Source organism: Ruditapes philippinarum, unplaced genomic scaffold (assembly GCF_026571515.1).
Source record: "Ruditapes philippinarum isolate M1 unplaced genomic scaffold, ASM2657151v2 ctg575_1_1_1_1, whole genome shotgun sequence".
Classification (NCBI taxonomy): Eukaryota; Metazoa; Mollusca; class Bivalvia; order Venerida; family Veneridae; genus Ruditapes; species Ruditapes philippinarum.
Genome location: NW_026857358.1, coordinates 357,376 through 376,395, shown reverse-complemented (window position 1 = coordinate 376,395; position 19,020 = coordinate 357,376). Strand labels below are relative to the sequence as shown.

General features: G+C 32.1%; 1 protein-coding gene across 3 annotated transcripts in view; it reads left to right on the top strand.

Moving 5' to 3' along the window:
* Positions 1–10,028: 10,028 nt before the first annotated feature.
* LOC132749491 (methylated-DNA--protein-cysteine methyltransferase-like) overlaps positions 10,029–19,020 on the top strand; it is a 31,008-nt gene continuing 22,016 nt past the window's right edge. Inside the window, exon 1 of one of the 3 annotated variants that reach the window (XM_060739241.1) lies at positions 10,029–10,176. In XM_060739241.1, coding sequence (XP_060595224.1) covers positions 10,154–10,176 — 23 coding nt within the window. In that variant the 5' untranslated portion in view covers positions 10,029–10,153. Of the gene's footprint in view, positions 10,177–10,212; positions 10,309–19,020 lie in introns of those variants that run through there. The other 2 variants (XM_060739242.1, XM_060739244.1) reach the window with 2 other exon arrangements.

The window sequence follows — 19,020 nt, the reverse complement described above, 5'->3', positions numbered from 1 at the left end:
GACATCATATCCACAGAAATATCTTCTAGGCCTACCCTCCTCAAACAAAAGCCTCGTACTTGCACCTTGTATAAAAAGGCAAACTGGACCGAGTTGAAAACTTTCATTAAAACCTCAACATCTGAAATACTTGAAAAAGCTGAATCTTTGTCTGTTGAAGAACTTTGGTCGCAGTTCAAACACACACTTGAGGATGGCATATCAAAATTCATACCCACTAAAAGAATTACAGCTAAACCATCTTTGCCCTGGATAACAAAATCCATTAAAAAATTAATTCATAAAAGAGACCAGCTCTATAAAAATATTAAAAAACCAAAAACAAATAAAAATAAATCTGATCATGATCAATGGCTAAAATTTAAAAATTTGAAATCGCAAATAAAAGCTAGAATTAAACAATCATATGAGTCTTACTTAGAAAACATCCTGAACCTTGCAGATGATGATGATGAAACTAATACACAAAGTAAAGTCTGTACCAAAAAACTATACACACTTATAAAAAACTCTAAACAAGATTCACAAAGTGTGTCTCCATTAAAAGATCAAAAGACTGGTTCTCTCAAAATTAATAACACTGAAAAAGCAAACATTCTTAACAAACAATTTCAATCAGTTTTCTCACCAATTATACCACTTACACTTAAAGATCAATGTATACAAAAACTGAGACTCATGGATCCCAGAAAGTATTGTCAGTACCCACAAATGAATGACATCATCATCAGTAGGGCAGGTGTACTAAATAGTGTTGTCCCGATTGTCTCTGAAAATCGATAACTAATCGGACCACCCCAAAATCGGCAACAATCGATAGTCATTTTTAACAATCGATTATTTTAATGTTCTACCACCGCTGAATTGCTTAGGGCGTAACTTTTTTACACACAGTCAAATAGAAGTTTACCGACCAAATCTCTTTAATTCCAGAGGATCCTATAGTCTTTTTTTGTTTGCCTTATCAAAAAGATATACAGAAAAAACATGGCTAGTGAATAAGTGGGCAATTTGAACGACTTTGTTTCCTGAACACCAAAGCAAATTCATCTTTGCCTCTCACAAAGTAGTATTAGGTATTTGTGTTGTTTGTTTTGAATTCAAAGAGTAAATCTTACTTTAATCAAGGAGACAAGAGCTTATTTATTCTCAAAATATGGTCACTACTGTATAAAAATACATACAAGGATTGGTACCTTAAAGGAAAAAGGGCCAAAAAATGCAAAACTCACCACCCACAACATACTCTTTGATCTTCAGCATGGATTCAGAGAAAGACGATCATGTGAGACACAACTCATTGAACTTACTGATTACCTTGTGAACAACCTTTCAAATGGCAAACAAACAGATCTCATACTTCTTGACTTCTCCAAAGCATTCGATAAAGTAAACCATCTTAAACTCTTAGATACCCTTCAAGAACATGGTGTTTGTCCTCAAATTATAAACTGGATACAGTCCTTCCTTATTGGCCGTAGACAGACAGTAGTTGTGGATAGTGACTGCTCATCTGAAGTCCCAGTTACCTCTGGAGTGCCCCAAGGCTCTGTCCTAGGGCCCCTTTGTTTCCTTCTATATATCAACAAGCTACCATCTTCTGTCCTTAAATCCCAAGTCAGATTATTTGCAGACGACACTGCTGTATACTTAACCATCAATTCCTCCTCAGACCCCCCAACTCTCCAACATGATCTAGACAATATGGTTCTGTGGGAGAAGCAGTGGGACATGGAGTTTAACCCTTCAAAATGCCAAGTCATCCATATCACCAAAAATAAAACCATAATTAAACACAAATATATGCTCCATGGCCAAGTCCTAGAGTCTGTTACAAATGCTAAATATCTCGGACTAGATCTATCTGCTGACCTGAAATTTAATACACATATATCTCGAATAACTTCCAATGCAAACAGATCCCTTGGCTTTATTAAAAGAAATGTCATCACTAAAAATGAGAAAGTGAAAGAACTAGCATACAAGTCCCTGGTCCGCCCACAGGTTGAATATGCCTCAACTATTTGGTCACCTTACACTAAAACCAATATTGACAAAGTTGAGATGATCCAGAGACGCGCAATTAGATGGGTTAAAAGGGATTACTCCCCTCACTCTAGTGTCACAGCATAGTGTCCCTCATAGCATTATACTATGGAATAAACTTCCTAGTAACATTGCCACCCTGCCCAACCTGAGTCAGTTCAAACAGGCAGTGGTGGGTTTGCAGTACTAGTCTTACTCCCAGTGTTTTTAAACTATTTTATCTCTTATCATCTTGTTTCACTATTAACATTTTAACCATGACTAGAATACATTTTCAGTCTCACCTTCCAAGCATGTCAATGTTTGGACTTTTCTTTTTTAGCTTTTCTTTTCACCTTTTACTAACAATCCGACGTGCACTAAATTCCTGCCTTTAACACTCGTAAGAGGGGTTGGCAGTATCCAGAGATAGATAAATATATATACGCGGATACTGGTGCATGTCATGCGCAGGGTACCGTTTGTTTTCAGTTTTAATCATTTTTAAAAGAAGGGGACATACATATACCGACGAGCAATTTATGGTACCTTTAACTTATAGATTGGATCTTTCTCAAATTTTACAAGCGCGTGTTTGGCTACTTTTTGCACATGCTTTTAATTAGGTCACTCATCCGTGATAAGTTCTGCATGAACATGAGAAATAAATATGAGATTCAGCTGCATGTCTGCACGAGGAAAGTGTTGATATCAGAGACGTTAAAATACATAAGTAATATGTCTCTGGTGTTATGTTTGTTTTTTTCCCCAATTATTAATAGTCTCTGAAAGTTACCCACACGGATAGACAAAAAGTATCTTTAACATGTAAAGTGATTTGCATGCAATTTCTTATATACTAGCAAAGAAGTGACTACATTACTTTTAAATGTGCTTTGTAAAAGCTGCCTTTTATAAATTTCATAAAGCAAATTGCTACAATTGTTTAATAAAATGGGTTTCATAGCGACATCCCGTTTTTTTATTTTGGTGCCCAGACGACAAAAATGAGCTTTATAAACTTTAAAAGTCAGCGACCTCATTATAGCGAAATCGAGAGTACATTTCCTATTTACATGTGAAACTTCGCCTTTGGTCATCCGAACATCAACAGAAAATCGTTCATTATCAATGAAAATATTGATCTTGCATGTGAACTTTTTACTTTAGATATTGCTAAGCAATGCATTCCAACATATACAGCGTTAGTTAGGCCTAAAGATAAACCTTGGTTTAATTCCGAAATTCGAAAAACATCGCGACTTATGGATAGACAATTTCATAAAGTATTGAATTCAAATAACATATATGACTGGAAAACATCAACAACAACAACACAACAAGAAATAATGTTAATTATATAAACAAAAATGCTAAAAACGTTTTCTACTACAATTTAGAATTTTCACTAAACGATCTTAATAGTAATTATTCGCGCAAATATAGGAAAACGGTAAAAATGCTCGTCAAAGAAAACTCTTCTGATTCGGGAGATATTCCACGTCTTAAATGTAATATCACAGATATATCATTTTCGGACACAAAAAAAGCAAATACGTTCAAAGGTTTTTTTTGTTTCATTTAATGTTGTTTTTTCTTCACTCTTTCAATTTACTTTGTTTTAAATGCTGTAAATTATATCCCCTTAAAACTTTTGTTTTGTGCTGTACGCTCCTTACAAATGTATGTCTCAGTATAATTGTTTGTTTTGTTTGCTTTTAATTAAAAACTTCTTTTTTTCTCCACCCATAAGTTTGTGTATGCATACTCTAGTTAATTTTAGTTAATTTTTTATGTCTAGTTTTTATTTGTTTGGGTCGTCAGACCAAACAAATAATGGTAGCGAAATTTCAGACCCTGATATGCTTATTTGCAAAATTCGCAAGTAGTCCGTCACGAACTCCTCGAAGCGGTTACATCCCTTTATAAGTACACAAACGCCGACAAATTAAGGGGAGATCACTGAATAAAGATTGTCAAATGACAGGCGCATTCATTTTCAAACCTTCTCACGGAAGAAAAAATATTTCCCGATTGGTCGAAGATTTCTAATATTGTGTAATTCTTTAGCATTTCCGCAAATTACCTGTAATATATTTGTCGTATGGTCCCTTTCACATGTAGGAATGGCTGCTTATGCCTGTAAGGACATAAAACATACGCCTTGAAAAATAAATAAACAAGATAAAGTATTTCTGGCGCAAACCAAGAGAAATATTTATATCAGAATGCAAAAATAGAGTTCCGAAATACATAAACGATCAATGGAAATATGCATGATAATGAAACATAATGAATAACAACAATTACCTGTAAGGGCATAAAACATACGCCTTGATAAATAAATAAACAAGATAAACAATTTCTTGCGCAAACCAAGAGAAATATTTATATCAAAGTGCGCATGCGTGAGGTGGTTTTTCCGGGAAGTTTGTAAAAACGGAGGTCCGGCATGCAAATTATGTCAAAATGAAATATGAGAAATTAGTTGTTATAATGAGATGATGAAATGGAATGATATAGGAATGATATGGGAAAATGGATTGTATATCGGACTGTAAAGAAACATAGATAACAGACAAATACAAGTGATATATATACAAATACAAGGACAAAATGATACATAAAAACGATATTCAAAAACACGAATATCGACCACATGACATATTCAAATAAATTTGTTACGCGGATTGGATGAATATCATGTTAATCAATGAAAATTGCTAGGCTATTTTCGTAAAGCTTTGGATTATTGTTATCACCTAAATGAACATTCGTTATTTAGACTTTCTGAAAAAAATAAGTAAGGATGTTGACTCTATGACAGGGACGACTTTAGGCAGTCGACGATCAATAATCAATATCAATTTGATTAGAAATTAATAAGGATAACAAACGCTAATTTAGAATAAAATAGTTTGCTGTTTTCCTATAACATCCCCGTTGTCCAGGGGTTACACGCTCGTTTAGGAAGCAAGACGTCTGGGGTACAAATCCCAGTTAAGGCAACTTATGTTTGTTTTTGTTTTTAAATTGTTTAAGCCAAATTAACATTGAATTGAATATCAGAGTTGCAATTAGCCTTATAGGCAATTTACTACATTTATTACACTGGAAAGAGCATTGCCGGCACTTCACAAAAACAAATTGGTTTATACAGAGACATAGATAACAGAGATAGACAACTTCCCAGCCAGTTCAGATATCACGCGTGCTTGCTAAACTTACAACTTGTAGCAAGTAAAACTTATTAAGCAAATATCAAAATCAGAAAAAAAAAACAATACATTTTCTGAAAGCTTATGCATTTGTCTATGGCTGCAGGTAATAACATTTATAATTCCCATTTACATAAATAATTTAATCATCAATTTTTAAAGACAACTACTTATTAAATTTTGTTACAGATCTATTCATATGAAAAAAAACTGGCTCAGTGGTTTTGTTCTGCTATGCTTTTCTGGGAAGTTATCAATATTTTAACATGCAGCAATAGATAAAAGATTTAACTTTCAAATGGTTAATAATATTAAAGGATCAAATCTACATCCATTAAGTTTTACTTGCTACAAAATGCCTTATTTTTTCAATTTTTGATAGGCATAAGTGATACTTCAATGGAGTATATAGGAGCTGCTTATTCTCTGTTATCTACATCTCTGGTTTATGATCTGACAACCTTCACCTTTCCGACATTCTGAGACCCAAACAAATTCAGCGCCTTCTGGGCTTTGATATATCCTTAAAGTCATTTATCTGTTATTTTTAGGCAGTTTTTAGATTTATATGCTAGTTTACGTTAGTTGATTAACAATCTTTTAGCAAATATTTAGTACTGTATATACTCTAAATATCAACTAGTAGTGTTTTCCCTATTTTCTCTTGTATTCTACTACAATGAAATTATTAGCCAACTTTATTCTATAGTTCTTATTACAATTCAGCTGTACTGTACATGTCACTGCTTTTGTTTTAACCTATATTATTGCATATTCTTCTTAAGTTTACTGCTTTTAATTATGCTTAAGCTATGAGTATTCAAGAGGAACTTTAATTTTTAGGTTAAGTGTATGTGTTTTATAGTCTTTGTTATTATCAGTAAATAGTTTATTAGTTAATATTTTTAATGTTTTATAATTTGTAAAAAAAACAACAACAGATTTTTACCATTTTTATACCCCCTCACTTCAAAGATGTGGGGGTATATTGCTTTGCATTTGTCTGTCAGTCGGTCGGTCAGTAGATCAACTGGTTTCCGATCAATAACTAAAGAACTCTAAAGTCTAGGAACTCCAAACTTGGTATGGGGATTGTTTATGACCAGAATATGAACCCAATAGTTTTTGGGGTCTTTATGTCAAAGGCCAAGGTCAAATTGACCTTGAATGTCAAAATAGTTTCCAATCAATAACTCAACAACTCATGGGACTTTTACCTTCAAACTTCAAAGCTCTCGGCCTGTAGATGACCCCTATTGATTTTAGGGTCAAGTGGACAAAGGCCATGTTGACCTTGTAGGTAAAAACGGTTTCCGATAAATAACTTGACAACCCATGGGCTGTTGGTCCTAAATCTTCGTAGATGCATTGATCTTGGCAGGTAGATAAGCCCTAATAATTTTGGGGTCAAGGTGTCAAAGGTCAAGGTAATATTGACCTTGTAGGTAGAAACGGTTTACGATCAATAACTTGACAACCTATGGGCCATTTGCCCTCAAACTGATAGGTGCATTGGTCTTGACCAGTAGTTGATTTTGGGGTCAGTTGGTAAAAGGTTAAGGTCACGTTGACCTTGTATGTCAAAACAGTTTCCTATCAATAACAACCTATGGACGCTTGAACATCACACTTTACAAATACATTGCTTTTGGTCAGAAGATGACCTCAATGGATTTTTGGGGTCCAGGGGTCAGAGGCCAAGATCACATTAACCTTATAGGTAAAAACTGTTTCAATATATCAACAACTCATGGACCCTTTACCTTGAAATTTCACAGATGCATTGGTCTTGGCCATTAGATAACCTCTATTGATTAAAGAATCAAAGTCACATTGACCTCGTACGTAAAAACTGTTTCCGGCCAATAACTCAACAACTTAAGTTGCCTTGGTTGATATTTTTTATTAAACTAAAATCCTTTTGATATACACATTTCAAGGTCTAATGTAATATAGCAAATTAGCTGTCATTAAGGAGGCCTACATGATTCATAAATTTATGCATATATTATTTGGTAAGATTTGTGATAACTTTGTCATAAAATTGCTGCACATAACCTTCAATGTCAAAATGACCTACTGACAAGTCATGACCAGTAGATATACTAGATAATCCCCTATTGAATTTTGTTCACCAGGTCAAAAGTCAGTCCCAATAATCTGAACATATGACTGATTAGCTGCCGATAGGGGGCATACATGTTTTACAAACATGTCTTGTTTCTTTTACAGGCATACTGTATTTCTTTTAGATTTTGCACTTGTTTGATAACTGATTTCAATAAAACTTTAGAGACAAAACATATACCCTGATAACGAAAATGTTCATTTTTTTTTTGATGAAGGTGTTGCGTTAGAAGTGAACTTATTTTGTAGTGGTTAAAATTTTAGAACATATTCAGGGGATGTACTATTCTCCGGTCTCCTAACGGTAATTCCCGGTCTCTCCCGGTCTATTTTGACCGTAATTTACTAGATATCACACGTTTATTGTCCGGTCTCTCTCGGTTTTGGAGTAGATATTTTATTTGATAACGTAACAAATAAATAAGATTTTTTCTCCAAAATTGAATGTTTGTCAGTTTGGTTACAATAATTAATTAACACAGATCATCTCTCAAATTTATTTATTGATCATTATTATTATTACTATAAATAAACTTTCAATTCTAAAAATAATAATTGCATTTTCATTTTATTTATGTATGATAAAAACAATAAATACATAGAATAATTGAATAAAATGGTACATTTTTATGGCATTAATGAAACATTATATCTACTCGCGTTTAGTGAAGAGATTCTAAGTTACAAAGTAAATTTTATGAATTATTTAATTGATTGATATACATGTACCTAAAAAATAAATAAATGGTTATAATATATTAAATCATAAAATAGAATAGAATTACATTAGAAATAATGCAAATAAATAGCAATTAAATCATCATAATGATTATTTTCGATAATAAATATTAACAATTTCTGATAATATACGTCTACAACCAGCAATTTTATTGTAAAAATCTATTAAAACGCTATAATTCATATTTCAAAAACTTTCGTCAAAAAAGTCACTCTAGTTTTTTTAGGAAACCCCCAATTTAAAGATATTCGTTAATGTTCTTAATATTTTCTTTTTTTTTATAAACATTATTTTCTTAGAAAGTCCCAATAATAACTCCCTTAAAAAATTCTTTTTAAATTTATCCACGTGAATTATAGCTTTTTTGCAGGGTTTTTTTTTCGCCCTTCATTTTTTATGTTTTGTAAATTATTTTTAAGTTCCCACGGTAAATTTTGGGCACGATATTTAGGTTTTATTTTTACTGTTTCCCTTCTTGTTTAAATTTAAAGGCGAAAGTTTTGCATATAAATAGGGATTTTTATAAGTTTTTTTGATTTAAAAATGGGTGAAAAAAAAATTGAAAGACTGATTTGTTAATAAAAGGTTGTTAAGTCAAATAATTAAATTACATTTGTAATTATTAAATGAAATTGTTTAAATGGATTAAAACTTGTTGTGTTAAATTAAATTTAAAAAAAAATATTCAAAAAGGAAATGTGTTCTTTCTTCAAATGTCTTGATTTATAAAATAAAATTAAAAGGAAATTCGCGGCAATTTAATTGTTTAATTCTTTTATTTGAAAATTTTATCTTTTTAGATATTGTCATCAAATGCTATATACTGTACTTACGCTATTTACAGGCCGGATTAATTTTTCTACTTCTTGTCCTTTGCGAAATAATAACAACTACCGTATGTTACTATAGCTAGACGCACTCAATTATATAATGCATCGTTTTTACCATCCTCGCTGGGACATACGATTATCGTATGTCCCAGATCCTCGTTAGAATTATGGAATAACCTCGACCCCAATATACGAAACTCTCAGACACCAACATATTTAAATCTAGACTAAAAAATCTTTTTAAAGCACCAACTGTTCCGAAGCATTATTTTTATGGCAATATTGCATACACGTTTAAGAAATAATTGTAGTAATTTAAATAACGATTTATATAATAACCATTTGCATGAAGACCCTTTTTGTCAATGTGATATTGTGATTGAAAATGCTGAGCATTTCTTTCAATTTTTAATTTTAGTTTAACAAGAAAAAAATCTTTCAGAAACCCATTTAACATCCTTTAAAAAGAAATTTGGGGTGTTGAAAATTTTAAAAAACGAGATACTTGTCATTTTGAATCAGTTCAAAAAAATTTTCAAGACGACCGACGTTTTATAATATTTTTTTTTTCATTTGTTTTTTTTCTAAAATTTTTTCATTTAATTGTTATTTGTCTAACTAATTACTTAAATAAAAAAATATTCTTACAATCTTTTTCCCAAAAACCAAAATTCAACTTTATTTTTAAAAACTGCAGTGGGTCGGATGGAACCCGTGGTGGATCGACTTAAAAAACAAAATTTTCACTAAAATTTTAAGAATAAATAATTTAAAATAAAAAACATATTTTTTAAAATTTTTTGGGGTTAAAAGTAATCATTGTTGCCTTAAAAGTATTTTCTTCTGTAATATTAATTTCTGGGAAGGGCTTAAGAACTTGTTGCCCAACCCATTTGCATTTTGATATATACTCATTATTTGTATGATATGTTTGTAAACATGTATTTAATACAATAAAATATGTTTAAACTAAACATTATAATATTAATGCTGCACTTATTTATTAAATAATGAAAAAAAATACAAACCGCTATATATACGAAAATTTAACTTATATCAACACATTTTAAAAAGATCTAATAATGTTTAGAATACCACACTTACCGGGCCAGTAAATATGATAACTATTCGCCGGTCTCTCTTAAATTCCGGTTAAAATAGACCGGGAGAGACCGGAGACCGGAAGCGACCGGACCGGTGAGTCTTTTTGGCAGATGGCGGGAAAAGAGTTGGTAAGGTATTTTGCACATTCTGACATTTTTGTGTCGCCTCTACAGAGTGGTGGCGAAATATAGGGATCACATCTCCGTCGTTTGTCCGACTGTCTGATCGTCAGTCACCAAAGGGCTAGTTTCACGAAGTATTTCAGGCAAAAACGTTTACTGATCAATATCTCAACAACCCCTGGCCTGGGCTCTTTACTTTCAAACTTCACAAGTGCATTGGTCTGGGCCAGTAGATAACGGTAGACAGACGTTTCACTATTGAGACAGTTCACACCAAGACGGTTCACACCAAGACGTTTCACTCCCAAATGGGAGTGAAACGTCTTCAAGACGTTTCACTACCTTTTATAACCAAAAATTTTTAATTTGATATATACTAAAATAGACCTAAAAATATTGAAAATGAAAATTGAATTGAACTAAAAATAGACCTTAAATTTTAATAAAAATTAATAAAAAAGGGGGATTCATTTTTTTGTCAATGACTTTAAAAACTCTTTATTCCTTCTTTATTGTTGTTTTGAAATAAGGTGTTCTTTATTCTTTGATCTATATGTGCAAATTATTTACATTTATTTCACTTAAAAAAACATACTTTTGTGATTAAAAATAACACTTTAAATATAACTAACTATTTGATCTTTTGTAAACATGGAACTCAAATAGGCAAATTTATTTAGCATAAACAATCTTGTGAACAACAATTAGCTTTGAAGTAACGTGTTTTTTTGTTGTTAATTTTAAAACATGGGATAAAAAATTGTTAACGATTATTTAATGCTAGTATAACAGTGCTTTGCGAAACATGTCAAAAATTTTATGGCCATTGAAATCAGAAATATTCGTTTAAATTAAATTAGAAGCATTGGGACTTTTTCAATATTTGTCATGTATAATCATTTTTTGTGGACAATTTCATTATGTATAAACAAACTTAGGGAAAGAGGTTTCCTATGTTTAAATTGCTGTTGTCAATATTTAAATGATCCAATAAACAACTGATTAGTAAACTGTTGATGCTTTGAGTGGAGTGTTTATACAACTGATTTTAATAGTGGTGTCGAAACGTTGTCTCAGTGTTTATACAACTAATTAGGGGCATGAGATAACACCAACAATAAAATTAAGTTTGTTTATGGCGTACTGTTTAATAAATTTGGTTGAAGAAAATATTTTTTAAAATAATTTATTTTATAACATGTTTCGCATTCATTGTTTAGAGACTTTACAAAAATAATCATTATAACTTCATTATAATGAAATAATCATAACATTATATAAATATATTAAATATATTGAATATTTTATTGTTGAATAATATTAGATACTTTAACTGTGTTGATTATCAATATTTTAAATGATACTTTATATATGTCTTTATTTTTCTTCTGTATTCTATTTTTTTTTTTTTTTTTGGGGGCGTCCGTGGCCGAGTGTTAAGGTCGTCTGACTTCAATCACTCGCTCCTACACCGCTGTGGGTTCGAATCCCGACAGGGACTTTTTGATTCTTTCATTGAGGGAAAGCTATCCCAAAGCTAGCTATGGAACGTCGGGTGGTTCTACTCAGGTGCCCGTTCGTGCCTGAAATAATGCACGGAAGGGCACCTGAGGTCTTCCTCCACCAGTAAAGCTGGAACGTCGCGATATGACCTATACTGTGTCGATGTGACGTAAAACCCAAAACAAACCAAACCAAAAACTATTTTTTTTAATTTACTATAAATGGAATTTTCTCATGTTGTTACACTTATAATAAAAGTGATATTTCAGAAATTTGTTTTTTAAATGAGTAATCTTCTAATAATTTGTATTAACAATACCATTGAAATCAACAAAATGAAACATTAAATTGAATTTCCTTTTTACACTGTTTGATTTTAATGAAATTAAAATTTGTTAACTTTCCTGGTAAACATCTCTTAAAAATTGGGAGTGAAACGTCCATACAATTGACAAAATGGGAGTGAAACGTCTAGGTGTGAACCGTCTTGGGAGTGAAACGTCTCAATAGTGAAACGTCTTGGGAGTGAAACGTCTGACATTCGTAGATAACCCCTATTGATTTTTAGGTGACTGTGTCAAAGGTCAAGTTCAAAGGGGCTTTTACTAAAATTAACCCTGTACGTTAATGCCCCAGAGTGGGTTATGTACAGTATTGGAAGAAGAAGAAGCTTGTCTGCTCATTAATGCCTACTGGTTGGGGAGATAACTTCGGCTGGTTGATAAACTCGGCTTTTTATAAATTAATCGACTTATCGGCCTTTTATCTGGAAATTTTGTCAAGTTTGGTAAGATATTTAAAAAATAGCACAGACATTTACCCGTTTGTTTAAAAAACATGCCTATAAATAGTACGGGAAATCCGATTGCTGTACGCATGCGCAGTAGATGCTCATTTTGAGGCCCGTACAGGGTTACTTTTATATATTGACCGACTACCTGTAAAGCAGACGATGTTCACGGATACATTTTGTAGATGAATTTAGACTCAATTTAGTCTTGCAAACTCAGAAAAAGTCCGATTGCACAAATAATCACAAATGTAATCTTTAGTGCAATGGAATTGAAAAACTGATGTAAATGCTCCGTTATATGTTATGTGTAGGTTGAATACCACCTAAATTAATATATTCCTTCACTTGTAAATTTTACGAAGTTCCCAAGCCAAAATACATTTGAGTCACTAATTCTAAAACTACATATTTCGTATGTTGATAAATGAAAATACATGTCTTTTTACAAAAAAAGTATCCGAGTTTTTTGTTGTTTTTTACACATAACATTGTATAAAAGTAACAGTCCTTATTGAAAATTTCTGATAAAAAATATTTTGTTATTTGACATATATGAATAGCAAAGGAATAACAAAATGTCTAGACATGTTATTCTACGTTTTGATTTAGGCCATCCTTAAAAATATGTTTGTTTGCAGTAACGCGACCGACTCACGAAATTTGCCCCGACTCAAACTTTTTTTTATGGTCTGGAGAAAAAAAATTTTTTCGTCGCCGAAAATTACGCCTTTTCGTTCTTTTAAAGTCCTTTTTGTTTTTTAGTCAGCGCATTATATCCGATGTTTTTTAGTCAGCGCATTATATCCAAGATGGCGTCGCCCATCAAAACGAAACAAATCACATTTTCTGTGACCGTAAACCTCGTAAATAACAAGAATAATATCAAAACCCTGACAAAAAATGCTATTCGTAAGTTTAATACAGACAATACGTGGTTTGATGTCTTTGACATAACATGTGAAGGAATTCAGTTGCCAGAAGAAGTCGAAGAAAATTTTGAGAAAGTGGCGAAAGTGAAAGTGTGTAGCACAATTACGTCAACTGATGTTTTTGATGCGGATCCATATGACAATATTAAAACTTTAATTGATTTTGACTCTAACTTAAAATATGTCACTATTAATTTGAACGTTACTGACTCTGAAGGAAGTAAACAGGGTCCAGCTCCTGGTCAATTGAAAGATGCTTTCTCTGTGTTGATGTTTACTCAGGGGCCAGCAGGAAGGATACAACCAAATAAAATTCCATTAGATAAGCCAAGGTTTAATGGTATGAATTTAATAAGAAAAATATTAAAGCTGTAAAATTAAATTGAAAGTCTCTTTTTGGTGTTTTTATTGTATTTATATCAAAGTGTGAGATAAAAACTTTACATTCATTTTTTTATGTTTCAATATTTAAAAATGTTTTGTTTTTATTTGCACATATAAAATCTGCATTGATATACAAGAAAAGTTTCAACTTCTTGTTTTACAAATTTTAATCATAATTAATTCAATGTCAGAAATACATTAACTTTTTGAACACTTTAAATTAAGAAATTAAAAATCTTTTTATAGTTTTTTTTTAATCTTAATGTTAAAATGTCCTTATATTTCAGCCAAAGATAAGTTGTACAATGACTTGGTGGATGACATACCTGAAATTAAATTTTCTAGTTCTTTACGGCAAGATGATGTAAGTCGTCAGATGAACATACTTGTTAATGCTTTATGGTACATTGATGGAAGTCAGGACAAAATTAATTCAAAGACAGATTGTAACAGTAAAATTCCAACAAGGTTGGTAGTACAACTAACAATGAAATATGTTTCCTAGTATAGATATGACTTTAAGAAAATGACTTGAGGAATATTTATTTATATGAAAAAATATCTTCAATTTAAGTTGCTTCAAATAATTTTTCAAGTTTCATATTAAAAAAAGTTTTTAAAGCAGTATACTGTTTAGAACTTTAAACATCTGGCAGTACTTGTTTATTTTACTCTTATTACATGGCATTGCTTACAGTACATTACTTTATATGTAGTTGATAATTAAGAAAAATATACAAAATACATCTATTCCAGATTGACCAAATACACAGGTTACAATGATTTCAAGAAGAAGCGCAAGGCAGCTCCACAATTATCATCAACTGAATTAAAACAACATGCAGATCTGGTACTTCGATTGTCCTCATCAACATATGCTATTTCATGGGGATCTTTTAAAGAAGACTTGACTGGGTTATCTGTGTGCTTACATCAGTATGCATCCTATCTAGAACAAAGTAATACTAAACAGAAATTCAGACAATCCTTACTTAATCCAGCAAGACCACTTGGGGATCATGCTGTTGTTCAACCATATCCAAAGTGTGTAGGTTCAGTCAAACCCTGTTACATGATATTGGATCAAGTTATGTCAGAATCTGAGGAGTATATTCCAGTGCTCTTTGATGAAAATCTTCATACACGAGAAACATTTACTAAAATGAGTAGAAAAAGATATATTGAAGGGTTGTCCCTCACTTATTCTGTGGATGTCCTCTCTTATGATCCAGGTGCAGGTCTAGGAAAGGTTGTATTTTTATGGCGTGTTCCAGAAAACAGGTCTCCAGTTGAAATGATGTCGTCTGCTGCCCGTGTATATAAAACTTTAGAGGCAAAATTGCCTCAATACCATACAAGGCAAATGCGTAAAGAATTTGTTAAAACTTATTCAGGTGTAACAGACATACCACCCCATATCTTGAGGGCTATTTACTTAGATTTAACATTAGATACCTCTGCTTGTCAGAACCCAGCTATTGAGTCAAGACTTCGACATGCTCTATTAACAGATGACCCAGACATAGCAATTGATCTTCGTTCACTTAACACAGGTAGACCAATTGACACTTTTGATATATTTTTACCAGCTGGAAAAAGAACTATCCTCTCTAACGGCAACAGATGAATGCCGACACAATTCTGTTGAACATTTCAGTAAGTATATATCTGTTAGGGATCTAATTGATCAGACTTCAAAGAAATGCCCGGAAGGAACCAAAATTCCAAAAAAAAGTACAGTTCTATTTTCATTTGTGCCAAAAAATGCATATGTTAACACAGCCAAACTCTATAAGGGACGCATTAACTTACAACACAAGGTGCAGACGAGACAATTAAGGCAAGCCCATTGTGATGAGCATTACTGTGCTGCAATTTTTTCATATTTAAAAAGATATGCAATTAAGTTTAGGGACCAATCAACTCTTGTTTGCATGGATGATAAGTCTAAAGTAGATTATGGGGAGCCAGGGATGGCTGTTCAAACTGGGGTGCGTGGGAAAAAATCTTTGGTTCCTGTGTCATCTGTACTAGGTGCCTTAGACCATGATGTCTCTACAAAGGGCTCATTGACACCTTCTGTGTGCTTAGAGGTTGACATCCCTGAAACGCCAGAGGATAGTTTCTACAGGGGACAAGTGTATGTTACATTGAAGGACTCCATCTTTCAGCCATCAGGACCATTCAGACACGCCACAGAGTTAAAGGATCTGCTTCTAAAAACTGCCAGACACTACGAAAAGCCATTCCTGCTTATGTATACAGATGGTGGCCCTGATCATAGGACAACATATGCAGCTGTAAAACTATCACTGATTGTGCTTTTTAAACTTTTGGACCTTGATATTCTCATAGCTGCAAGAACAGCTCCTGGGCACTCATGGGCCAATCCAGCAGAAAGGATCATGAGCCTTCTGAACTTAGCTTATCAAAATGTAGCATTGAATCGCACAGAGATGAGTAGTGATTATGAACAAAAGCTGAAATCATGCAGTTCCATGAAAGACATTAGAAAGAAATCTGAAAAAGAAAGAGTTCTAGAAGATGCATGGATGAAATCAATTGAACAGATTGTAACTTTTCTAAATGAACGCACTGAACGAGTACAATTGAAGGGTAAAACATTTAAGACCGGTATTCCTGCATCCAAAGATGACATTGCTGAGTTTGAGTCCAAGATTCATGAGCTAGTGGCTCCAGAAATTGTGCTGGGGAAGTACACACAGAATGACATGAAAAAGATTAATGGTTATAAAGAGTTTATGGAAATACATTGTCGAGAGGGTCACTATGTTTCCAGGTTTGTTGACTTTTTTTAACTTGCATATTGAATAAAATTTCAAAGGAGAATTCATTATAGATGTTCAACATCCATCAATATGACAGTTTGCTGACTGTATTAAATAGTTTACTCTGTCATAATTTGACCGTGTAATACATGAAGATATAAGACACCATCTAGCAAAACTCTGAGTTAACCTCCACCATGTTAAACATTCTTAAATGTACCATAATTGTTGTCTTTAGTGATGTTTTAAGAATAGAATATATTAAAGTTTAAATCCTCATTTTACTGTAAAACTTAAGTATTAAAGGCCAATTATAGTTTTATTTTTCATTTATTTAATAGTTTCAAAATTTCATTATTAATATCAAATATTTTTCTATAACCACTTAGGGTCTTCAAATGTAAGTATATGCGTACAAAATTAAATGTCTAATGACTAAACTAGTATAGCTTCTTTGTCATAACATTTTCCCCATGAGTTCAAGTCTAACTTCTTGCTTTCTCTATGTCTTGCACCGAGTATACCGGTATATATTATAATATTTTCATGTCTTAAATTTTTTGAGTGATGAAATATGATTAAAAGTCCATATTAAAGTATCAAATTGAACATCTGATATTTGTTAAATTCTGCATCTTTAAAATACTAAGAATTCCTGATACCAAAACACATGTTTAAATGCTCTTGGCACTGAATCATATTTCAACACTAAAAAGGTTACTGGTGACTGGCAATGTAGTTAAAAGTCTTCACATGTATGCAGCGGCTAGATATAGATATTAAAACAGAAAACTGGTTATTTTATAATTATTTATTTCAAGTCAATATTCAATTCAAATACAATTTTATAATTGGTTTAAAAAATAATATTACAATTTGATATCATCACTTTTTGTCAATATAAATAAATTAACTATGTCAGAAAGGTAATTAAATTTTATAGAACTATTTAAATGACGTAAGTCTTCAGAATAAATAGCAGTTATTAAATTACAATCTATTTACATTTATATCCTGTTTAATATCATTATAATTTTAGCAAAATGTATTTTTTATTTCTTAAATGGTTACTTATATATATTCCTAGGTAAGGAAGTGTGATTTACAGACTTGCTGCACACCCGTACGAAATGCTTCAAAAGAAATTCCATTATTTCTACCTGACCCAGAAATAGATCAAGGTAATAGAGACCACTTCAAAAAGTTTGAGGATGTTCTTGGCACTGATACTTCTGAACAAGACAGACCATCTGGGCAGACTGAATCTGTTGCAAAAGTTGCTGAGCAACAGCAGGTATTAATGTGGTGTACCTATTGCATGTACATTAAAATTCCGGGATAAAAATTAAAAAAAAACAATTATTTTTTTTACTTATTAAAAAACTTGGTGATTGCATTTTTTTTTTAAATACTACTATTAACGTTTTTATAAATATGGTGAAAAGAAAGAATTTTTTTTAGATGTTTTTTTAAAAAAATATTTTTAAAGAGGGGTTAAGGTTGTTGAATTCAAGCCCCTTGCCTGTCAATACTGTTGAGCTGCACCAGTGACTGTGAGAAAGCTATCTAACTAGCATATGGAACATAGATAGTTCTACTTGTACACCTGTCATGAATATCTATTTATTCAATGCAGCAAAATATGTAATAAAGGGATATAACTTATTTTTGTTATTGTTATAGGGTTGTCAAAACCGCATATTAGTTGCCCAAAATGTGAGAAGTGTGGTAACTTGTTATGAATGCGGCAAGCCCAGATGTATCTATGCCAAAAAAGCTCTGACAGTCCGCGAGACAAGAGGTTTAAAAAGGACCCTTGAAAAATACCAATACACATGTGGGTCATCCATAACTGTTGATGGTAAGACCAATATTAATTCAATTATCAAGTCATACTATTAAAAACTTAAACATGTGCACTGTTGAAACATCTAGGCAGTAGTATTTAGTATTTTAAAAAATGTATTTGTTGCAAAACAGTCTGAATAAAGCCTAAAAGCTGACATCATTTGTTCTTCATAAATCTTCTTTCCAGGCATAATATACATAATACATAATATCTATTTCAATATGATAATTATTTCAAGTTTAAATTAATATAGAGCATTGAATGTAGTAAAAGTCTTATTTTTTTTCCCATTTATTTAGGTGACCAGTTACAAGGGGTTGTGTTTGTTCGCCTACAGTTGTGCTGTACCAGTCCAATAGAGCTACCTTACTATTCTGCTGCAGCCCAAGCAGTTGGTCGCCAGGACATATGCTGTTACTGCACTGAAGTTGGTGTGCGGGATGAAGATTCTTTAAAATCATTTAGAGTAGTTCTACCAATATGTGACAGTTGCAAAAACAGTGGGAAAAAAATAATTACAAGATTACCAAAAAAAAATTGAAATCTGTTTATATGTATTGAAAAGTCATATATTCCTGGAAATAGAAGAAATAAAATGTAGTTGTTAT